The sequence below is a fragment of the Phalacrocorax carbo genome, chromosome 8, assembly GCF_963921805.1.
Source record: "Phalacrocorax carbo chromosome 8, bPhaCar2.1, whole genome shotgun sequence".
Lineage (NCBI taxonomy): Eukaryota > Metazoa > Chordata > Aves > Suliformes > Phalacrocoracidae > Phalacrocorax > Phalacrocorax carbo.
This window is the reverse complement of record NC_087520.1, coordinates 36,812,161-36,837,607: the sequence shown is the minus strand read 5'-3', so window position 1 is coordinate 36,837,607 and position 25,447 is coordinate 36,812,161. Positions and strand designations below refer to the sequence as shown.

Here is a 25,447-nt window from a genome sequence, read left to right as displayed (position 1 = left end):
GAAACCCCTACATGGGTAAGCACTTGTCTTGCATGGGTAAGTGCTTGCCACTGGCATGTACAACCCACCACCTCTGTCCAGGAGAGGACAGATGTCTTGGACGTTGGCAAAGTCCATTGTGCATATGCACGCATGAAGTTACTGTGTTGTACATGGCAAAGCTGCTGTTTGTGCGCGAGGTCATAGCTTCTGCACTTCCTCTGCTGTGAGAAAGTAGAAGACCTAATTTTGGAAGCAGGGTTTGCAGTTACTGAGGGAGGGAGTGACACATACAGAGCTACAAGAAGCATGTTTTTCAAATGACTATGAATCTACAAATCTGTGTTGGTTAAAATTGTTCTTCTTGTGACCTCAGTATTTGTAGCCAGCCCAGCTCAGTCCATCACAGATTTGAAACAGCCTGCTTTACCAAGTGCTGAGACTACTGATATTAAATAATGGAAGACTTGTTCACTAGCACACCTGGACATGGAACTGGGTCAAACTGGTTGATCCCCTGCCTCAGCCTAAATTAGGGAGAACAATAATAAAGCTTCAAAGACATGCATTTAATTCTGACAAGCTCGCTCATTCCCTTCCACAAGCCATTCCTTTTTCATCTGTCTCTTTTTTTTTTTTTTTAATACAGAATGTTATTCTGGTGCTGACTGTTCAGCTTTGATTACAGTAGCTTAGTATTTCGATCAGTCTACCTAGATTTTTGTTTACTGAGCCTTTCAATAAAAACATGTAACGCTGAGAATTCTGCTAGATGGGGAACTCATAAAAGAATTCCAGGTTTTTGGGTCTCAGAAAGCTAAAGTTGCCTCTTTGTGAGCCTGATTTAAATTCCCATTCTTCACTTTTTCTGTAAGCCTATCAGCAACAACATGGTAAAATTCAGCATTTTATTTTGTTAGACAGTCAACAATATGGAGCCAAGAAAACATGCACATTATTTGAAAGCTTTTCTCATCTGTGGTCATATCAGTTTCTGAGGCATGATCTTGCACAAGATCACGTAAACGTTGGCAGCAAGCATGCAAGCTTGTACCCCTTGACACAGTATCAAAAACTACTTGACATAATGGCAAGAACATGACAGAGACAATCTAAAAAATCCCAAACAAACCCTCCCCTTCCATATCAGTGTAAGTTTTAAGAGTTCCCTTAGCAACCAACACTGAACTTGCATACCTAATTGCTTCTTGCTGGTGAGGAGAGAAATTGTGTACAAGTGCACTGTGGATATATGTGAGATGGGGGCATTTCAACCTTGCTCAGATGCACGTTCTTCTGCTGATAAGCAGCTAGACAAGGAGCTGAGTGTTTCTGCCAGCAGGAGCACATACAGTCACAAAATAAACATCACCCCTGGCTAATGTCACACTGTTTGTTGCTGAGGATATCTGGAGGGTTTTTGTCCCCCCCCATTCCTGCCCAAATGATGTCTCAGGCAAGACTTATAAGAGGGGAAAAAAGAGGCCAAAATGCCTTCTGCTCTTGCTACTGCCCCTTACCTTACCTGGCTCCATCGTGGTGATCCTTCTTTTAATTAGGGTTTGTCTTCAAACCCACTGAAGTTGTAATTAATCTTTCAGTTGTGTTCCAGGGATGTGAGGTTCAGTCCTTCCCTGAGCTCAGTCAGGAAGTGAGAGAGGCTATGATAAAGTAACTCGTGTGAGTAAATCCCTTCCCAGGTTGCTCAGATCCTTGGGAGCACTGCAACAAACTACAGCCCCAGCCCGCAGACTTCTCCGATTTGTGTCAGGGACTAACCCAGTACTGCTGTGCTGGGCTGGTTTTTACACTCTCAGATTATAAACCTGAGACTCCAGCAACCACCGCTGTGAAGTTTAACACAAACAAATGTCCTGTCGTGCCAAAACACATTGTTCATTGGGGTGCTGCAGATGATACGTAATAATTCCCAGCATTTCAGAGGTAGTGTTGGCTGAGATTAGCAAGACTAACTTAATAAAGCACTATGATAATTGCATATTCACTGGGAAGGGGAAAAATAATCAAATGAAAAAGGACAAAACCAGCAGGGAAAGAAAATTTATTTCCAAGCATCTACGAGAGTGCTACAAACAATAGAGACTAAAACTCAAAACATTTAAAACTATTAAAAAATGTAGTTGACAATGTCCTTCTTAAAAATTAAACATAAAAATGTAGAAAATGCAGTTATTAATTCTAGAACTTGCTCAATAGTGAAATAAACCCAGATAGCATCAAAGAGGATGGAGTCCTACAAATGACGTTTTTTTAACTTTATTTCCATTTGTTAATTTGTAAATTGATACTCATTTCACTTTTTTAATGCTTATTTAAATTTATAATGGAGAAATGTGCAAATCTAGCAAAATATTCTTTGGATTATAAACAGAGAAAAATCAACAACCAAAGAAATTTGAACCAAGTTAATAATAAACTATAGAATTATATAGAATGCATACAGCTATAGTAAAGTGAAATATTACAATAAACATTGTCGAGCAAATCTGCTGATTTAGCAAACTCTGCCTTATAAAACATAGGGATATAATGGGACAAGTGAATATGTTATGAATATAGAGCTGAAAAATCATTCATAATTTTAACGAGTTAAATTTTAATCTAACTACATATATGGGGGTCTTCAGAAAAGCAATAATACACCAACAAATCAGATTTCCTCTCAGATCAAGCAGTTTGGTACCTGACTGCAAATGAAGGACAGGGTCTGTAAAATGAGCAGTAGAAAAATGTATATCATTTCTATTTATTGCCTCTTCCCATATTGCAGCTGCTGATCTCTGACCCTAAACAGCAAACTATATTAAATTTAGCAGAAGTACAGCTGTACACAGATGCGGAAAATGTTGATGCGCAGAACATATTCCAATCCCTTGCTCATTCCGAACTAATATAAAAAAAGTTATAGATCATTTTTCAATTAAAAACAGACATTACAAAGAACAACTCTGAAAGCACTCTGCATTTCTGTCATCACAAATTAAAATGCCTTCCTATCAGTAGACAATGCTATTCTACTGCAGTAAATGAAAAAAAATCAAAAGAAAAAAAAAAAGTAAGTGCCAGACTCTTAATTACTACTCAGGTAAGGTAATTGTCAGGTAGAACAGTCTTTAGGGAACTTATAGCTAAATTGGGTCAGATTTAAGTCTCTAGAACCTGCAGAAGCTTAGCACAGCTACGGAAATTCACAAGTCTGGAGTAAATTGTAAGTACAGAGTACTCCTGTCCACTTACAAAGCCATTTCTGAAACCTCTGGAATTTCTAAGATATAAGATAAATGCATATTACATGGGAAATACTGAAAAGTATTACACGTAATTTAATCCAGAAGACACAGTAGTATTATATGAAGATTATTACTGTGTTCCGGGAGCAGCCACAAGCTGTAGATAGAGAGGGTACAAAATGTTCACCAGACATTACATTTTTTTAATCTAAAAAACATTTGTAAAATGTACTTGATTTTTAAATAATCACTTAACAAGGCAACAAACCAACTACAAACACATAATAAATAAGGCTATTAAAAGGTCACAATTGTAGTAAATTAGTCGGAACTATAAATGGGACATTAGAAACACTATGTTTTTCCTTATATGCTTAATAACCAGAACAAGAATTAAAAAAGAATCAGTTTATTTCAAAGTCTGCTTCTTATATTGAAGCACATATTAAAGCAACAGTACAATGTTCATAAAATATAAGTGTGATGCTGTAACATTTCTTACATGTCAGAATACTGATATTTGTATGTATACTAAAATAAGAATTTTAAAATTGTACAAATAGATACATTAAAAATGACATAGAAATAGGGCGCCTCCCACTGCAACAAGACAGAGTTTTTATATCTGGCACGTATTAGTTCAAGATGAAAGTATAAGCAAAAAGATTTACAAGAATCAGCAGTAACAAGTTTGATGCTCAAGAGACATAATAATTGTACATTGTACTGTACATACATCATATGGGTTTAAGCTGGCTGAATATTATATATTTCAAGTGTAAAAATGCACTACCATATAGAGTGTCCGTAGTTTAAGGCGAAATTACAGCTCAGAACTGTTATCTTTTCTAATTTGTGGAAGCTTCTTTGACACAAAAGATTTAGATGTTCATAATACATAAAAGATTTCCCTTATTTGTAGGTTCGCTTTTAGCATTTTCCTTCATTTAAATATTTTGTATTTAAGTGGGTTTTTTCCTCTAGTGAAGTTGGCAGCCAACTTCTATATTTGCCTTTTGTAGGAAAAGGTACTTCACAGTATTTACCACTTTTATGTCCTTTTTTTATCAAAGGAATCCTCTCTGTCAAACTTAAATGTTTAAATGAGATTTTTCTTGATTTTTAAAAAAATACCTGCTTACATTTCTTCTGGATTCTTCAGAACATCGGACACAGTTCTTAAGGCCAAATCTTAAACTTTATTGTTAAGAATCGTCATCGAAAGTGTCTTTGGAGCCATACAAGTCTGCAAGTTTCTTAAATCGAGGTCCCCAATTTTGTAGATAGTCATAGTCCAAATCAGAATCTGTTGTCGCTGACTCTAATGAGCTAAGTGAACCAGCCACTGAGCCTCTGCCTTCATAGCCATAGATCTGAATGGAGTCATAGGGAGGAGCAGTTGGATCGTTATCAGCCTCTTGTATTCTTGTGTTGATGAAATCATCAACATCAACGCTATTAGGAGCCGGCCGAAGCCCTGGTCTTGGCATATACTGATACTCAGGTTTTATGTCTTTACGAGGAATAAATCCATTGATGCCATCGGGGTTCTGCAAAGTAGCTATGTCAAAAGCTTCAGTATCTTCCTCTCCTCCACCTTCATCATCATAAGTAATAATGTTCTCTCGGACATCTTCTTCTTCAAAAATAATCAGAGGTTCTTTTTTCTGTCTTTTCAGCGTTACAAACAACACTACAATGACTATAGGGAAAAAAAAAAAGAGGCAAGTTAGACCGCACACTCAAACAGTAGCTGCTTCATAAATAGATTATTGCATTCACTGAAACCTCAGCTTTTGTGCTGAAGTTCATGTGTATTTTTGCTACTGTGCATTTTTAGCATACCTAGCTAGGTAAATGCATTGATGTTTGTACACAGAATTGAACGTACTAACTTGAGGTTTTCTGTTTGGGCTGAATGCCATTGCTCTTACTAATTGCTCATTACTGCAAGACTAATTCAAGAAAAGCATTTGTGGGCTCCCAGTGCTGCATGAACGCTGTGGCACTGCCTTTGAGCAGCCCAATCGGATGTAAATCTGCAAAAAACAAAGATGAATCTTTACGTTCTCCTGTATGCCCAAAGCTGAGCTCTAATTCCATGTTTCATTTCCATAAAAATTGAATTTTTCTTTAGCAACACCTCAGAACATATGCCTTTGTTGTGTTCCTTCTCACTTCAAATTTCTATAAAATAACTTTAAAATACATAAGAAAAGAAAGACTATAAATTTGCATGAGCAAATTAAAACACTTTATATAAATATTTTCAAATAATCAGGAAATGCTTTACAGCACTTTCTCAAAAGCAGGTCTTCTGAGCCATTTATTTGTCTTCAGCACAAGAGGAGTTAGAAGGAAATAGCTGGCAGGAGCCATTAATCCTGGCTGACCTCAATAAGGAACCTGTCGACCAGGGAAGATCACAAAACTTAAAACCGTATGTCATGACCTCCTTTAACAGTGTCCCTGATTAACAGATATTAGGCCACAAAACTACATTCTCTGAGCACACATAGACAAATTCATTGGTGTCTGCTATTGCAGTTATCATATATTGCACTTCGGCCAGGCAGGTTAGTACCTTAAAAGTAGTAATTTCAGTACCTGAAAATTAGCTAGTAATTTCGGTTTCTGAAACTAAGATTCATTTATCCATCTTGGAGCTGAAGGCAAGGTTAATTTTTTTAACACAAACAAGTGTGGAGGAGTAATAAGTAACAAATTTTTTTACCTAATAGAATCACAATGCAAGCAAGAATGGCAATTAAAGCTCCAGTGCTTAATCCAGCATTGAGGATGTAGGCTTCAGCGTTACAGGAGAGCAAGGAGCCATTGCTGTCGCAGCCACAGACTCGAATGGTGAGGGTGTTGGTGCTGCTCATAGGGGGGAGTCCACCATCACTTATTACAATAGGAAGAAGGTATAAATCTTGCTTTTGGCGACTAAATCCTTCACGCCTAACAAGAACACTCGCTGTGTTATCTGCTTAAAAAAAAGAGATAGTCATTATTATTTTTTCCACAAAGTCATCTTCTTAGTAAATATTGAAAGAATATATCTTGCTACAACAGCTCTGAATTTTCAGGTGCTTTACAGTTATTTCTGCAATAAACCAGTACAATGTATCACCTTCCTAATGACCCAAGAGCAATTACAGTATTGTATTTCATTCATACAGTACCACACTCAATTTTAATTATTTTACGGTGATGAGAGTAACACAAGGAATAAAAAAAAATAAAAAAATCTGTTAATAACTCCTTTTAGCAACCCACTGACTTTCTGGGAAACTCACAATACTTCATCAGCTATAATGACTGGGCCTTGGCATTGCTGTTTGAGCTGGTTCTAGTCCCTTTCCAGAGTTAAAGTGTTCAGGGGAAGGGAAAAAACAATTTCCCCTGATTTATTGTTCTTCGTCTCAGACCTACAGAAATGGAAGGCAGAAATCTGTACCAAAACGGCCTGTGTTAATGAGACTCTCACCAAATGAAAAGCCAACGTTTATTGTGTATTAGCCGATTTGAGCCTCAGTTTCAGTAAGAAACACTAAAGTAAGCAGTATTTTATCAGAACCCGTTTGTCACCCAAACTCCCAAAGCCAGAATTCAGAAAGCCTGATCATACGTGCACAGTATGTCTGGGCACGTTTTGAATTTCACGGCTATGAGGAAGAGTTCAAAGTATTGCACCAACACTAGTTCCAGTTCTCAGTAAGCAGTCGCCTGCCATGGGCCTCCTAGTGCAGGAGGTGGAGACCAAGCTGCCATCTCAGCACAAAAGGCCATTTTGAACAGTCCTTGACACTTCCTAGGACAAAAGCATTTGAAAGGGAAGTGTGTGACATGAAATGTTGGGAGGAGATGGTCAGTGCTTCCTGCTCCCAGCCACGCCGGGTAAAGGTGAGGAAACATGAACAGCAATTTTTATTTTGGTCCTTGTTTCGCAGTTCTCAGGCGGAACCAAAGTTTATAAAATCGTAAACATCCTGAAGTAAATAAAATTAAACAATCATATCTGTGGTTTTCGGACCTTCAGAAACTAGTTTAGGATAAGGATTTACTTCACCCAGCCTTTTCTGTTTTGCCATGTTCTTTATTCTTCACTATATAACACAAAGGAAAAAAAGGAAAGAATGATTCTTTTATCTACTAAGGGAGGGCCATTCACCTCCAACAGTACCCATTTTACTATTGCCTTGGGGTACTGCAAAAGATTAATCATTTTCCTGTTGAAGAGTCAGCATAAATTCCAGAATTTAATAATGCAAATCATAAAACCTCTTTTAATGATCTAATCACTGCAATTTCCATGAAAGTTAGTGAATAAATTATATTAAAAGAGAACTATTCTTGCCTTATATTAGCGACCCTTGGACCCTTGTCCTACCCCTGGTGTAGGGCATGGTCTGAAACTGTCCCCAAGTGTGGTGGACACATGCCAATTTATGGGATGAGAAGGATGTTTGACTAGGGACCTGCTTATCTGACTCTCCCACTAGTAATTTCTGCAGATCACACCAGAAAGGATGAACTTTCTTTTAGGACCATCCTAGATAGGATCTGTTTCTGACACACCAAATTAATTCATGTCTCTGTATCTATACCTCTCCTGCCAGGTCCACCAACTAGTTACCCTCAGCATGACAGAACTGTAGTCTTTCTGATACTGAAATCTCAGGAAAATAACGTCTGGATAGAAAACAAACAGCTTGTTAACTTCTCCTTTAACTGACGGTCATGTGTGCTGAAGACAGAGAAGCTGATAACCATCTGATTATGTATTACTTGTGGTTTTTGGAGGTGCCCTTTGTCTCTTTTCAGTGTCTTTCTAACCCCCTAAATGATTACATACAACTAGCCCAGCTAGGCTTGTAGCACCATTTTTAAAAGGACCTTAGTGATATCAGTGTCAGTGTGATAGGGGTCCTATTTTAAGGCTTTAAATTAATGGGCTCGTAACAATGTAGTATAAATAGAAATGTGACATCTAATATCTATTAAGTATCAACTAATACTTGAGTTAATATATATTGATATAAAATAAAACTATTCCACAGGGTTCTCTAAAATGCATTTAATAATTAATTTCCTCAATATGAGAACAAAGATCTGCTCTATTAAATAGAAGATCACAACAGGACAGATTATACTTGTGGCAAAAAAATATGAACATTAATAGTGGGCTGAACTACAACTGCCTAGAGCTGCAAAGCCAATCTGGAAGGAAACACAGGCAATATTATACATTAGTATATGTAATCTGTTGGCTATGCATTTTTTATTATATTTCTCTTGATGCTTGGCAGCTTAAATAATATTCCTAACTAGAAATAAGAAAAGGATGGCAAAATATTCAGTTATTATATAGACTGGCCAATTCCACTGCAGCCAATTACAATACACAAAGGCTGAATTTGATCCAATGGTTGATTTATCTGGTTTAACTTGAAGTGATTTCTACTTCAATATGCTTTTTTAAAAAAGAAAAATCCAAGTAACAAGCCTGGCTGAAGTTTAAAAAGGACTACCACTTATCAACTCAAAATAGTAATTTTTTAAAAACTTTTTTTTCTGTTTATGTTCACTTCTCATATTTAGAAGAAACATAATATCCATAAAAGGAAAAACTTAGATAAAAGATAACGTCTAATCCTAGCTAATATTCTCATCCTTGCTTTTTCATTATTTTCAAGTCCCAGGAGTATAACTATAATCCAGGTATAATGGCATTTTTTAAGCCAAGAAACAGAAGTTAAATGTCAATACCAGCTTAAAACTATTACTTAACACATATGGGAGCCAGTTGACTGACAGTCTTAACGAACACAATGGGGGTTAACACAAGATAGAAGGAAGAAAATAGCCATCTCAACATCATCCAGAAAACACATGCTCTCATTTTTCCGGCTATTATTGTCTGGGATATCCAATATCCAAAAGTGTTGTAAATGAAGATTACTTATACTCCCCACAAAATCTCCACAATTAGAAACTCAGATTACATTATTTTATGGTGATCTTTATAGTGATTTTCCTGATGTTTGATTTTTATCTTTTTTCTCTGGTGATATTATTGATGGTTTTCCAATTTTTCCTCTACACACAGGCAAAGGTAGCTTAGCTTTTGGGGGCTTGTTATCATATATATTGTGTAAGAAGGCTTGTAGATTAAAGAAGCTGACTGCAGTGTGAACGTTATCACCTATATCAGAACATGAGTGTTGATTCAGCAAGAAACCTAAACAATTTCAGGGGCCCAACTGTCTAAAATCGTTACCAGGCAGCGGCAATTGCTGTGAATAATCCATGGCAAAATCCCATAACTGTATTTTTCATGTGTTTCAAAATGTCAATTAAAAGGTCTGAAACTGAGAGCCAGAGGGCATGTTTCTAGTAAAAAAAAGTGGATTTTAGCCACTGACTTTAGTGGCCTCGCAAACTTCACTTCAGTCGTTGTAAAGCACTACCCCGTGTATTTGAGAACATTACTACACCTCACTTTTGCCATTGTGGTGTAATTCGTCCTTGTGCAGCACGGTAAAGCAAGGTGGTTGCAAACCTTCCAGCAACGCTGGCTCTGTGCCAGTCCTCCACACAAGGTGAGTGAGCCCAAGTAAAGGGCATTTCAGTTTAGGACAGAGCAGTATTAAAAGAAGGAAATCTATTTGCTAAAAATCCATCTCTCTGCTGTGAAGTGTCACGAGCCTCTACTGCTCTTTTGAAGCTCTGACTTCAATGGGAATAAAATTGAACAGAGCCTGGGCAAACACGGTGCTGTTTATTTACGTGGTACAATGTAAGTAAACAGTGCAAAAGTAATTCAGTGTTTTATCACAGCATGTGATAAGCCATTATCTCACGTTTTCTATGGAAGATAGTCTCAGCTGAAAAACTTGGTAACACAGTAGGCTATTAATAGGATGTAGAATGTGATTACGTTTTTTGGATTACTGCAATATGTGATTACTTTTAGGAGTTGGTAGAAAGAAACTCTATTAAATGATAATTATAGGACTGTATTCACTTTAAAGTTCTGTAATAGACCCAAACATTGGAGCTTTCATTAACTGTTCTCCACAGTTAATAAAGCCATTTTTCTTTAAAACTAGCAATTCCCTCTGAAAGCAGTGGCACAGAATATAGACTACTCAGATTTACAACTGAAGAATGAAACTTTAAATGATCATGTAAATTATTTGACTTGCAAATGGTAGCACACTCTTTCTGAGAAGTTTTCTTATATGGAAGTGCATAGAATTTTTATTTTTATTTTGCTCTCTACCATAACTTATTAAAAAAAGAAACACAGAAACAGTTAAATTGACACCATCACTGCACTGAGGATTGTACAAAAAGGGGGGACAACAGGATGGAAATGGATGGATTTTGTTAAACTATTCGTTTCCTAAACACAATATTATACAGGAAGATTCAATCCTTAAATACCACCTTGTTGAAATAACCTTTTGCAGTATTGTCAGGTACAGTCACTACATTCAACCGACATAATTTCCATTACAAAATGTTTTTACCTGAGTTAACTTTGTCATTATAAAAAAAAGAATGAATTTGCCACATATGGAAATGAAGGATTAGTGGAATTGGCTGGAGTCAGGAACCGTAATACTGTTTGCCTGCAGCTGTATCAGTGTATCTCAGTTCTGACCTATGCTTCTCTGTTAGATTACAAAATCTAATCCATTTTCAGTTTGATATGGTGACCATAAAATATCTTTTAAAGACAAACCTGGCCACAGGGTCTCAAGAAAAAAATATGGTTTTATTTATTTCTCTCTAAAAATACATTCATCAATTTTTCAAAAATTGTGTTTTACTACTTTAAAGAGAATAAATATATCCTCCCTCCACTGGATCCTTTATTAATTGCTTGTGTACGTACAAGTGTCATGCACTAGGCAACAGCATTACTTTGATCCTTCAAGAATAACAGAAATTTTGTTTGGGGAATCTGATGGTAATTACCCTCACTTCAGATGTGATAGAGCTATAAAGTCTGCCACAACGTAACACCTGAGAGAAAGTTGCTGTTACTGAAGTCATGTATCTGGTTTTTGTTGCCTTTTGTACTTCTGGCAATCTAGAAGAAATCCTTTGGATTCATTATTTAAACCAGTTCAACAGAGTTCTACATTTCAGAAAACAGTCAAGTTTCCTTCAAATATTAAAGCTTGCTAGTTAAAACCAACTTCTTACAAGCTGAAGCAGTTTTTTTCCCTGTACAATACAATAAGAAATGAACATTGAATATCATATTGATTATCACTAAATTAAGAATAAATATCTATAATGGCCAACTCTGTCTTTTTTCTGTTTTCCCCGCTCTGGCTACCTCAAACTCTGCAAGTTAAGTTCACTGATGCTGTTATGGTAGATGATCAAATAAGTCTTGATGTTCACCTATGCCTGTTTGGATTTTGGGGTTTTTTTGCCCACAAATTTCTTACATTTTAACAACAATCTGAATGCAAGGCTATACTATATTTCATGAACAGAAAATTGGCAAAGGGTTCAGGACACCCATATCCTGAGATACATTCAATCTGGGTACGTTTCACAACAGAAATCCACATGTGTATTTCCTACAAAAGGTCAGCGTGGCAGTGATTTTATTCCTTTAGGAATCTAGTCCGTGTCTCTTGTGAACCATAATTTAAAAAAAAACAGCAAGCAGAGAAAGGTGAACAAATATAAGAAACTTAACATTTTTCCTGCTTCAGCTAATTTAAGCTGAGCAAGTAAGTTTTCTCTAAATCAAAGAGATCTGCCCAATACATTTAGTGAATGTTTTTGTCAATGTTTTTTACCCTCTTCCTGGGAGACAAAATGGTAGTGGATTTTTCATGTAGATTATTATTATGTAATTTAAAATATGTATTCAAGAAAATGAAAGTGAGTTAACCGACATTACATTATTCCAAGAACATCCCTGTATTTCAGCAATATTTTCCCTGCTTTCCTCCTCTAAATCTCTGGAAAACAATCATTTGTCAAAGTTAATGAAAATGCTGTTATGTGACGTTACGTTGGCCATTCGTTTTCCTTTGTCATTTCTTTGGACACTAGTATAGAGGGAATCTTCACACAAACCTCTGTTGTCTCTGAGTGTAAAATTTGGATTATGAATAATTTCAGGTGGTAAACTGAAGATAAATCTTGGTCCATTGGCTGAGTCATCCTTGTCATCAGCACTAATTGTCATAAATTGCTGTAAAAGAAAAGTAGTCTGTAAACAAACGTCTCCTTCTCTGGTTACATCATATATAGACAGCATTCTGAGAAATCCGTTGAATACAAAGAATATTGAAATAGCAGAAACCTGCCAAATACCTCAACAAATGTATGCAATTTTAAACACTGTAAAGACTCAATATTGGATAGGCAATCTTTATTTGCTATTACATTTAGCCAACACAGAATTATAGATGGAAAAGCGTACACCTATATATACTTTCTCATATACAAATATGTGTGAATTATAACTTAGTAGACTAAATCAAATTATGCAGAAAATTCAGCAGCCCAGAGGGAGTTTGCACAATGTCCTTTCCAAAATGCTACACTAACTCCAAAAGTGCAGATATTGTGTAGAGCAGTATCTCTATATGATACTAACCCCTCTTCCTCACTGATAGTTCAGGGATAAATCTTTAGGCTAAACCCTCCAAGCACTGTGCTGTAATTCTTCCTATAAGATGTCGAGTATTTCTTTAATATTCTTAATAGGCTCTCAACTGGGAAAGCTGCTCCCAAACAGCTTTGCTGCCCATGTGATGGTGCATACGCACAGTCAGCATCAATCATAGTCAATGCCCAAAGCACTGTATCTATAACTGTTGATAGCCATTCAAAATAAAAACACAGGAAAGTGCTTTTCTGCGTGCTTTAGGCATTTCAGCCAAAATTTCAAAATATACATTTGTTTACTACCACTCATTTGAGCTGCCAACACAAAACTGGGCTAACACGTTGAAGAAAGAAATTCATGCACTGGGAAGGTGGTGGGCACAGTCATACCTGGTTGCTGCGAGCATTCTCACAGACAAATGCTTCATAGGCTGCTGCAAATTTTGGAGCATTGTCATTGACATCAATGACCTTAATTGCAACTGGAACTTTGGCTTCCTGGTGTTGTTTGTCTATGGGAGTAAGCAAAGCCAAAATGAAACGGAGGCAGGAAAACCTCTCAAAACAAAGAAAAGAAAATCCCAGCTTTACCCAGGTAAAAAAGAAATAGGCTAAAGTATTTCTATTAGGATTTATTGCAGCTTATCAAACTGAGACAATTCAAAGACTACAGAATTTATACCATTGATTATAAAATATCTCAGTTAAATACTTACGAACTTCAACTGCAAAGACAGAGATATTATGCCAAGCAATTTCTTCCCTATCCAAAGCTTTCATTGTCTTGATATTGCCATCTTCTGCATTAATAAAAAAATATCTTTCAAGGTCAGTGTGACGATCAATTGAATATCTATAGAAGATTGAAAGTCAGTAATTAGGTAAAAGAAGGATTTAGTGGTTTCATGCATCCAAAATTGTTCTATATCGTTATAATTTTTAAATAACTGTAAGTAATACACTTATTGTTACCCTTAATATCATTGTCAAAAGGATGATATGAGGTTTGTTTAAAAGGAGATTCACCTGGTTGGTTTCTACATTTAGAAAAAATCAGAATGTTTGTAATAAGTGAAAATAATTGTCCTTTGAAGTGTCTATATTAAAGCCCCCAAATATTCTTATTTTCTTCTCTAATAAAACGTGATAAAAATATCTACTGAGGTATTTATGTTCTCTTCTGTTTCATATTAATCATGAAGATCTTTTAAGTCTTCTCATCTCTGGATTACTCAGATTGTTAATTGATCATACCAGATTACTAAATATTATCTATACATTTGTACAGCTTTATACAGCTCTGGGTTTAGTATCTTTACCTTTCAATTCTTTGAAATGTTAACTATACCTACAAAACAGGGCTTTATCATTTAATTTACACTAAGAACATGACAAAAATAAACAAGAACTACCCAACGTAACTGCAGAAAGTAGGTGTGTGTATGTGCTTGTCATCAGCAATTAACGCTTAACCATTACCCAACATAACCTCTAATCTACTGCATAGACTTCTATCTTTTGAGAAAAAACATGTTGTGATAACAACATAGATATTTTATAGAAAATATAATTTAGAATAGAGTCTAATACAGCTGTCCTTAAGTCTATTTTAGGTAGAGACACCCACATCATGCTTTCTTAGTGATACAGGCTTTGAGAAACTAGTAGCTTATGGAACAAGACATAAAATCAATGCTGTATGGTTAAAGTCATTAATATTCTGGGTGAATTTAGAACATTACTGTGCTAGATCTATCACACTATCTTAACTTGCATAATAACTTTAAAAGCTAATGCTTAGAAACAAATGGCCTGCTCTAATGAAGCATACCTTATAGCACTGTTTGCAGCGTCAGGGTCTTTGGCATGTACTTTTCCAACCACAGTGCCAGATGCTGCATTTTCTTGTACTTCAAAAATATAACTTGGTTTTAAAAATACAGGTGGCTCATCAGCATCCTCCACTGATATCTTCACTGTTACTGTGTCCTTGAATGGCCCATTGCTGATGAACTTAGGATCAATATGTACATTGGCTGCCTCTACCTTCAGACTGTATGACTTTTTGGTTTCAAAATCTAAAAGCTGCAAGAAACAAGACGACAATGCATTCCATAGTTTGGAAAACCAGAGTAAAAAGCAGTAATCAGTCCCCTAGTATTCAATGACATAAAACAAATGTGAGCATATGTCAACAAACTTGGACTGGAATTTGTGTATTTAAGAAAATAAAGACTCAAATGGAAGGAGCTACTTTCTATGTATGGAGCATCATAGGAAGGAACTCAAAACATCGCAACAGAGTCCTTGTGCTGCTCTTGCTTGCTGCCACGCTCAGGAAACCATCTTTACTGGGAAAAATAACCTTTTCTTCATGGAGCCTTCCAGACAGCACAAAAGAGCAATAGATAGGAAGGTAGTTCCCACAAAATGCCAGGCTTGATCTATCCCAAGTTGGCAGGCATTCATTTAGAGATATGGATATGGCTTGAATTGCTACTGGGTGCACCATGAGACAGGACAAAGAGAAGTTAAATTATTTACTAATAGGGGAAATATGAAGATGGTTTTCAGTGCTTTAATTTCTGTAGTTCTTTCCATCCATAGATCTCATAGCACTTTACAAATGGGAGGTGAAATAATGCCCCATGAGGTAAGTACTTTTGGAGACCCTGATCAAAGTCATACCATATCTGCATTGTCATCAACATGAAGTGGCTGCAGTGTTGCAGTATTGGTAGCCTCACAACGATCATGCCTCTAAATATCTGAGAAGCAGGTGCCAACCACAATTCACAAAGTATGCTGACACCATAGACTGAACAGTGTGACAGTTCACCCACATTTTAAAACTACACAAAAAATACACTCCCACCTCTAGAACAGATACAGTAATTGTAAAAGAGCGTGTTTTTGACCAGAGGAGACCTCTGGATCTCTTCTTGAGAGATAGCCTGTGCAGGGGCAGGGCTAACTTTGAAGTTAAGTTGCCCAGGCCTTCTCCTTTGAGTTTTGATTATTTCCGAGGGAGGAAAATAGCTATAAAGAAACTGAGGTCAAAATAATAATGCTTAAATAATGAGTAAGATTTATTATTTAAAATTTGTAATTTAAAATTCATTTAATAACACTTTTAAAGACCACACTGAAGGATTGCATATAAAATCACCTCAGTATTTTTGCTGCTTTTGGCATAGCTTGTGATTATTTTGCGGACAACTTTGTGTAACAATATTGTGGACAATACATGTCTGAAGAATTCAAACTATAGGGCTTGAGGCCATTCAGACCAAACATAAAGCGACAGTGAATGTCTGCTACTTATCAGCACTAGGCAAAAATTCACTAACAATGCTGATGTCACTGTATTTTACTGTGACTTTTTATTATGAATTCACTTAGTTTGTGCAGTTAATCCACTGTACAGTATTTATGTAACTCTTCTTGTTTATTTTCTTCCATTCCAATTCAGCTAATAGGGAAATGGAACATTAAGAGTTAATCACAGTTTTAGAAAAAAATTAAGTGCAATTGCATTTACTGATATTTTAGCTTAGATGGTAATCCATTATTATCAAATATTCTGTCAGCAACAAAAAATACTATGCATTAGTAAGCGTTACTCACTTTCTTAAGCTTTACAACACCTTCCTGCGTCTCATAATCAGTTGTAATTTCAAACATATCCATGCCATCTCCATCAATGATGCTGTAAGCTACTAAGCCATTTTCCCCAATGTCTGGATCTTTGGCCTTCACTCTTCCTACTTCCTCTCCTGGGACAGCTGCTTCTGACACTGACATCTGATATACACCTGGTGGAAGAAAAAAAAGGCATTTGCCTTAAGTATGCAGTCTGCTCTCCAGTTGTATATTTACTAATTTAACTCATAAGCTCCAAATAAACACAGTAATTTTTTACATTTTCAAATCCCCTGAAGGAGTGTTATGTTATAAAGAGCTCTGAGAAGCATGTCATCAGTGAAATCTTAAAACACGTTGCTAATCTGTATAAAACTACCTCCCCACTGATGTTTTACACATCATCTGTGTAGCGCTCTGTTCATGGCGGGATTAAAAAGGCAATCAATAATTCAGAATGCAGAAACTGTTGTGACATCAAGGTTATCATTCATATCAGAAATGCTATCACAAAAATGGAAGAAAAAAAATCTCTTTCATGTGACTCATGGTATGACCTCAACACTGTAGAGTCTAGAGTCGTTTCTACCCATTCATTCAGGAGTCACAAATTATATACAACAAATTGGATAAGACCTCTCTGTTGTGCTGGCTGAAGAATAAATCTGCTGCTTTCTATGTCTTTAATTTGGAGTGTGAACGTATAGAAGTAATGATAACTTAAATTCAGCACAACAGAGAACACATACCAATTTGCATGGGATTCCATACCAAACAAAAGATGGCTTTCCCTCATCAAACTCCATTAGGAAAACCAACCCAAAACCTCCCACAGATGTGTTGCCACACAGACTTTTCCTTGTGTATTCAGGAAACCAGAGGAAAGCAACACACTGTTCCTGGATAAATCTCCCTCCAACAGTTGTCCTTTAGGCAGCATTGATTCCAGGACCTTCCCAACCCACTCCAGAGTTCAGACAACATAACCTGATCCTAAATGTACAAATCAATGTCAGCATTTCCTGCCATTTCATCAGCATTGATAAATTGGAGGGGGAAAAAAGCATGAGAAAATAAAATTATCTATTTATCCCTCTCTCCATAATCGCTCTTTGTTGCTACACAAGCACCCTAAGAACATCAGGAGACTTACACCAGGCAGGGACTTGGCTCATTACCCATAAAAACAATTGACACATGTCACCAAAATAGGTCATCGACTCCAGTCACAAAGAACCCAAATTTTAAGCACATAACTCATTAAGGGTTTAAGAAATTAAGAAAAAGAAAAGGGAAATAATTAAAAAGTCAATCACTTGGATGTTTATGTAAACAGGTCAAATCCTGGTTTTGGGTTACAAAGCATTGAAAATTAAGGTTTTAAGTTAGGGGTGAATGATTAGGCAGAGTAACTGCTTTTTGGCACTTGTGATAATTTTAAGTATTTTCCCAAAACACTCAATGAAGTGGCATGGATTTGTAGGAAAAAAAAAAATTCCATCATTTGATGAAGTTACTCAACAAAATACCATGTATGGGGTCCCAGGTTATGATTTGGAGTGAAAAGGTATGTTTGTGACATATACAAAACCTGACATTATTATGATTTAATACTTTCCTATTAGAATGATAGAAAATGCTGACATAGATTTTTTACGTTTTGGGACTGGTTATGTGATTTAAGCCAAGATCCATTTATGAGGGTCCAGGAAGGTGCCACATTGGAAGAAGAGCTGTTAGCGACATGGTCATGTCTAGGACATATCAGTGTCATAATGGTTGCTCAGATGAGAAACAGAGTGGGCTGGGCTCGCACATACAATGTACTCCAACAACACCTCCCCCTTCCAAAAGAAAAAAAACAACCCAACCAAAGAAGAACCCCCCAAAAACCCCAAACCAAACAAAACCAGAAAAACCCACAAAGAAAACACCCATGCAGAGATGAGATGCCGAACAGATGTCTTAGTCCATTAATGTACTTCCACCCAACTGTGAAGACTGAATCTGTTAATGCCAGCCCTGATTAATTTTATATGTGAAAATAAATAATACAGGTATCAAAAAATCAACTTATTTGACCAACCATCAATTTGAAAATTGTACTAAATTTGGTTTGTGTTGCCATGTAAATATCAGTTTTGAGGAGTATCCAGTCTTAACTTTTAGCCTTATGGACATTCTCCATTCATTAGGAGTGTTTATAGAAGTAAAGAATGAAGCATCAACACTTAAAATGAAAGGTTAGGTGAAAGAAAAAATTATGCTCACTCACTTGAAGTCAAAGGCCTGAAAGAGCATAACCAGGAGCTGTTAATAGATTATGCAACACTTTCATCAAGGGCCAAGAGAAGCAAGAAACTTCAAGCCTGAGAAATACAGCTGTAAGACCATAAAGTACCTCTCCTTTCCTTTGCCCATCTTCATTAAAAAACAAAGTGGATTTGTGGATTGAAAATTACTATCATAACTATGCTTGCAAATAGCTATGAACTTGGAGTACTGAAAGGCATGACATGAGGCCACTTGAAGACTTCTTTCAAACACTGTAAATTTAACTGCAGAGCTTTTTGCTACGTACACACCATGTGACTGCTGCATACTGCAACTCTCCCAGTACAGAAGAATCCATTCTTACACAATACATGAGGGCATTTTTGTTTTAACCTCCTCCTATTTCCCCACAAAGATTTCTTTAAGTTCTTGTGGTCTGAGCAGAGCAGTAAACACAGATTGCTTTTCTAAAGTGTCTTTACATCCACACTATAATTATGAAAATGGGAAAGGAATTAAATAACTTATCCTAGCACAGCTGCAGGGCAGCTACATTTTCTAGTGTTTTTGACTGATTTGGTTTAACACACAAGAAAGCCTTCAAAAGATGAGGCTTCTTTCTCCATTAACAGAGAAGTCCAGACTATGTCTCCCTGATCATATCATAGGTATATTTCTAGTATAACATGACTAGTTTAAAAAAAAATGGGTTAGGAATCTTTGTAATCTAATCTCAACCTTAAAAAATGTCTCACTGCAACACAAAGCAAATAATCCAGATACTAAAGCTCTATATGTTACTAGCAAAAATGTCTAATCAATATTTATCTATTCATATGTGTGCTGTGATAATCCATCAGTTACTGCTTTTTGAAGTTTATGTCTTGCACTATACTAATATGGATTCTAGCAGTGAAAGTGAGTACGGATTTTGTTGTTACTTACTCTGTGGGAACTTTGGTGGGTTGTCATTGACATCTGTAAGTGTAATTGTCACTTTGGTTGTCCCTGAGAGGCCTCCCATGTGTCCTCCCATATCTTTTGCCTGTATTACAACGTGATACTCTTCCTTAGCTTCTCTGTCCATATTCGGAAGGGCAGTTCGGATAATTCCTATAAACACAATGGAAACATGACATGTACAAATTTCCACAGGTTCACATCATGAAAAACTGGATACTGCATTTTTAGTTGGCATCAAAATACAGCAAAATTTGCAGTGATGGTGCATATTCTGTTTTCCCTACACTGTGCATCATGCTACGCAAGGAAAGTAACCCAAATATTCAACATAGTTGAACACAGAACAACCCTGGAGAATTACAGTTCAGCACAGAAAATGCCACTTATATTATACCATATCATACCAGAAAAGAAATAGTATCATCTTTCTAATGTACCAAGAAGCTCTACCAAATGCCAGGGGACCAACCTGCAATAGAGCTTAGCGAGAATCAAGAGAGAATGAAGGAAGATTTTCTCAAATGCATCAGCAGGTATACCCAACTGAACTGCCTCAGTCAATATATTTAGTTCTTCATTTTAATGTATTCCAGTTATGAGGTCCTGCTCAAATAAACTGCTCAATAATACCTGTTTGAGCTTCCACCGAGAAGTATGGCTGACCTTCAAGAATACTGTAAACCAGTTTGGCACTGTTCCCATAGGTAGGATCATCAGCATCTGAAGCTGTTACCTGTATAACCGATGTACCTGAAAATGGAGAGCAAACACAGAAGGAATACAGTCAGAAGCAAACATGTCTGTAAGAACCATGCAGAGATTATTTCAATCATACGGTATAACTATTTCTTAACTTTTTTATTTCCATGTTTGGTAAATGAATAGATTTACAAAATAGACTCATACTATCCAATAAGATTTATCACTAGCTGTGATGTTGCTAATGTTCTAAACAGTGAAGATATAACAGTCAGCAGTCACACTGTACAATTGTGGGTTTTTCCCTTAGTAGTTTAAGCATTATCTTGCTTTCGTCATTAGACAGCCAAATAATAGAGATGTCTTTTTATGCTTTCCTCAGTAAGTTTCAGAGAAATCATTCCCGTAGAAATCTCTGAGACAGACACAAGCTCAAACAGGAGATGAAAATGGAACAGATATTGTAGCAGTTGTTGTGATTTAACCCCAGCAGGCAACTAAGTACCACCCAGTCACTCACTAACTCCCCACCAGTGGGATGGGGGAGAGAATCAGAAGAGTAAAAGTGAGAAAACTCATGGGTTGAGATAAAAACAGTTTAATAGGTAAAGCAGAAGCCGTGCATGCAAGAAAAGCAAGTCAAGGAATCCATTCCCTCCTTCCCACGGGCAGGCAGGTGCTCAGCCATCCCCAGGAAAGCAGGGCTCCATCACATGTAACAGTGACTTGGGAAGACAAACACCATCACTCCAAACATCCTTCCCTTCCTCCTTCCCCCAGCTTTATATACTGAGCATGATGTCATATGATATGGAATATCACTTTGGTCACTTGGGATCAGCTGTCCCAGCTATGCCCTCTCCCAACTCCTTGTGCACCCGCCCAGCTCTCTCGCTGGTGGGGTGGGGCGTGCGGCAGAAAAGGTCTTGGCTCTGTGTAAGCCCTGCTCAGCAGCAACTAAACTTTCCAGCACAAACCCGAAACACAGCCCCACACTAGCTGCTGTGAAGAAAATTAACTCAATCAGAACCAAAATCAGCAGACAGTAAACTCCTTAGCTTTATTACAGAGCTCTCCCAAATGAATGATCTTGATTTACCCCAGAGGATTCGTACTCTGTAAGTTCCAGGGGACCCTCATGTTCCTTCCTAGGAGGAAACAGTCCGGTTCTAGAAACCATCTAGAGACACTTCAACCATGACAGTAGCTGTGCAGGGTTTTGATTTGGTCAGCAAATTAGATAAATTGACTGAGTCACTGGCTGAGCATGAAGTAAATTTTACTTCACATAATTCCATATGATAAGAATTAAATAAAGCCAAGACGTACTGACAATGCAACATCTTCCATAAGGCCAGGAACTGAAGTGCATTTATGAGTACTTACCTACATTTGATCTCTCTGGCACATTAGCATGGTAGTTTTCATGAAGGAACTCAGGCGGGTTGTCATTTATATCTTGAACTTTAACAATGAATTCAGAAGGTGGTTCCAAAGGTCTGTTAGTGTTCCTGTCTACAGCTTGTGCCGTGAGAGTGTACTGAGCTCTCTCCTCTCGGTCCAGTGTCTTTGTTGCATGGATGTTCCCTGATTTGTCATCGATAACAAAAATTATTCCTGCTCCTTCACCTGAGAGAATGTATTTAATGTTTCCATCTCCAGAATCAATATCTGAATGAAGCTACAAAGTGAGAAACAGACATACCTTAACAAGACAGTATACATTTCATGTATGTGCTTATGAAATAGAAAAGTTTATCAAATTACTATTCAGTTAATAATTTTCAAAAAATCTTGTCTTCCAGCAGGCGATACTCCATACTCGGGCACACGCTGTGAGCACATCTGCCCTGCATTCAGAGAAGCTGCCTGCACAGACTTGCATGCTACAACACGTAGGGTGCTACAGAGACCCAGGCTTTAAGATTTAAGGAAGAGAAGAGAGTTATAACAGGTTCTTCAGTCAAATGAAGTTGGAAGGAAGAGTAATTTTCACAAAGATTTTGTACACTTTATACTAATCATATTCTACTAGGTTGCATGTAAAAAGCTGTAAGTGGCAGATGGGATGTAACAAATGAGCTAATCAGTGATTGTCAACTAGTTTTTTTAATTACAACCTCTTTAATATAAAAGAAGTAACAGTGCTTACTAAACGTTCATACTTCCACGACCAATGCACACTTCAGTTTGATGAACAAAGGAGTCATTGAGCCAAATTATAGATTTACTAATTTTATATTGAGATCTACAAATTGCACAATAAATGCACAAAAGATGCAAAACCAACTTTTAAGCCAGAATACCAAGGGTGGTATTTGCTGTCATTGATCCTGTTCTTCACTAGTTTGTGCTGGGCTTAAGAGTTCCACTGACCACTTACAAGCTGGCAAATATACTGGTTTATTTGTGTATTTATATTCTGTTAGCGTTAGACAGTAATGGAATAAAAAATTAGTCCAGGCTGTGTGTACATACACATGTGCACACAGATATATCTCTCCTTCTATAAATATCCCGCATATATTTAATTCTGCTGATAACTTCAAAATGAAAGGATGAAGAGAGACCTATTGAGCAGCACACTTTTACTGAGCTGCTGGGTTAGGCATGACATTTTTAATTACTATTTTTAAAGACCCAAGAATGATACCAGATATTCTTGAGATATGTCGTTGCTCGAGTGGTCGCTCTGGTTCTTTACTGTTGTGTTAGATAACAGCTTGTACACTTGCATTATAAGACTGCTGAGGTCAATGGAAAAGCTGGCATTCACTTAGGTAGTATTTTGCTTAGCACCTTAATTGAGCTACAATGAAACGATTTGGGGTGAATAAGTAGCTGCTGAAGCAGCAGCCAATACAGCAGAAAAGCAATGGCAAGAAAAAAAAAAGCAACTCACAAAATAATAATTATTAATCAATGAACGAAAAAGAAAGTCTTTCTTACCCTTCCTACTAGTACAGGATCTGGTCCCGTATACTCCTCTATAACAAAGAACTGATTCCACACCCAGCCTCTTTTTGAACGATGCAGAACTTGTCCTTCTTTTCCTTTTTCATGGTGACCATGAAGTGATGGCCTTGCGTGGTTCAGTTTTTCTGTAGTTATGGCATGGCTGTAATATAGCATGCCCAGGCAGATAAGAGCGGCATGTAAACAATTGTCCTCCTTCATTTTTGGTTATTTTGTAGGCACAGGAGTATCCAAGAATCTACCCCTTCCACCTTGGAAGTCAAAAAGTTTGGGGCTATTGAAAAGTTTCAGATAAAATGTTCTGCACATAGGATGCCACCACACATTAAACACATCACTTTAATGCTCTGCAGCTTCCCAACTTAATTCCTGAAAGAAAGTAAAATGGAGAAGATTGGCAGTTCTTTTATGTCTTTGAGGTGCAATAATTTTTTTTATTAAGCAAAATAAAACTAGGACTACCTTGGAAAATTTCAAGGTAATAAGAAGATTAAAATATATTAATAATTATGAAATACTGAATAATGAGCATATTTGATGTTTTGTTACATGTAACTGCCACCTGGTAAAATCTCCTGACTTGCTGGTTAGGGTATTCATTTGGAAGTTGAAAGATAAAGAATCATATCGTCTCATGATCCTTCCAGTTGGATCTAGTCCAAGATGAAAGGTAGCTGTAGAAATACCAAATTTATATCTTAGCCCTCTTTGGAGTTTAGATATAAGCCTTAAATATAAGCTGTTAAGCTATAGGTTTATGTATAAGAAAGATACCAAGATACTTACTTGCTTATCAAGAATGGAATATTTCTGCACAGGCCTTTTCATGACCAACAGATTTTTATGCTGAAAATGACTACCTATGTTTTTCTAGGCAGGAGCAGTGGCTGACAGAACTCCAAGGACCTACATTTTGGATTTAGACCCTTGAGGTAGCCCTTCTACCTCCCTGTGAGGATCAAGTTATCAAAAGGGAGAAGCAGCATTGATTGCCAATTCTGCTGCCTTTGTGCTGGTGATGATAAATGCCATAAAATAATAAAAATATATTCAGATACTTTTGATAATGTAACAATTGATTTGACTATTTATTCCCACTTTTTCTGTGATTTAAAGTACCAGAATTATATTGATTTCTTACTTTCTAATAATTCTTAAAACACTAGGTCAGAATTAATATTTGAAGCAGAAATTGCATAATATGGTGAAACCTCAACTAAGGTCTATACCTCCAGCAGCTAACAATCCATCATAAAGGCCACTTTGACTTATCCCTGGGTTTCCCATATATTCTCCTTCAATCCTTTCAGAACAACCAATTTTTACAAACTCCCTATGATATTTGTTTCAGCTTTCCATGTCATTCACTTTACTCTTCTGTGAAATGCTAAAACACTCAAAGTTATACTTATACAGGCATATGTATAAATATATGCTACCATCTTCTTTAAAACAGAATGATTTTTAAATGAGAAGTAAGGACATCTTACACATAGTATGTGGAGCAGAGAAAATGTGAATATATGGAAAAGCCTGAGCCTACATCACATTCTACAACTCCAGCAACAGATAAACACCTCAGTGGTACCAAACCCACTCATCTTGGGATGTCTTTCTAAACCATGAGCAGTCATGTCCTCCCGTCCATGTCCCTTCACAGTTACATAACAATACACACCCAGCATTGATAGACATGGGTTTATAAGTAATTCATAAATGAGGAATGAAATATTTGGTTTTATTTCCTCCAAAAAAAGCTAATTTTTTATTTTCTTGAAAACCATAATCACCTCAATTACAACATCACAATGGCTCCTGCGCAATGAATTAAATGACAGTCAGACATATAGATGCAAACACAATCTGGCTTTCCTAAGTGTATTTATTAAGTAGATTTGGTGTACCCACTTAATTTTTTACTATTGTTATATGATCATATTACAGATTACTCATACCGGCATGGAAGACATGGAAAAGAAAACAATCTCTATTATTTTGGGCAGAAAAATGCT

General features: G+C 36.7%; 1 protein-coding gene across 6 annotated transcripts in view; it reads right to left on the bottom strand.

The window, feature by feature from the left end:
* Positions 1-2,024: 2,024 nt before the first annotated feature.
* CDH11 (cadherin 11) overlaps positions 2,025-25,447 on the bottom strand; it is an 84,142-nt gene continuing 60,719 nt past the window's right edge. For 5 of the 6 annotated variants that reach the window (XM_064459611.1, XM_064459610.1, XM_064459609.1 and 2 more), the window contains 11 exons: positions 23,409-23,804; positions 21,846-22,140; positions 20,391-20,510; positions 19,743-19,910; positions 16,509-16,696; positions 14,713-14,966; positions 13,598-13,734; positions 13,272-13,393; positions 12,345-12,462; positions 5,965-6,219; positions 2,025-4,932 (listed from right to left, as the gene is read on the bottom strand). In XM_064459611.1, the coding sequence (XP_064315681.1) occupies positions 4,436-4,932; positions 5,965-6,219; positions 12,345-12,462; positions 13,272-13,393; positions 13,598-13,734; positions 14,713-14,966; positions 16,509-16,696; positions 19,743-19,910; positions 20,391-20,510; positions 21,846-22,140; positions 23,409-23,636 (2,382 nt within the window). In that variant the 5' untranslated portion in view covers positions 23,637-23,804 and the 3' untranslated portion in view covers positions 2,025-4,435. The remainder of the gene's footprint in view (positions 4,933-5,964; positions 6,220-12,344; positions 12,463-13,271; positions 13,394-13,597; positions 13,735-14,712; positions 14,967-16,508; positions 16,697-19,742; positions 19,911-20,390; positions 20,511-21,845; positions 22,141-23,408; positions 23,805-25,447) is intronic. The other variant, XM_064459614.1, reaches the window with a different exon arrangement.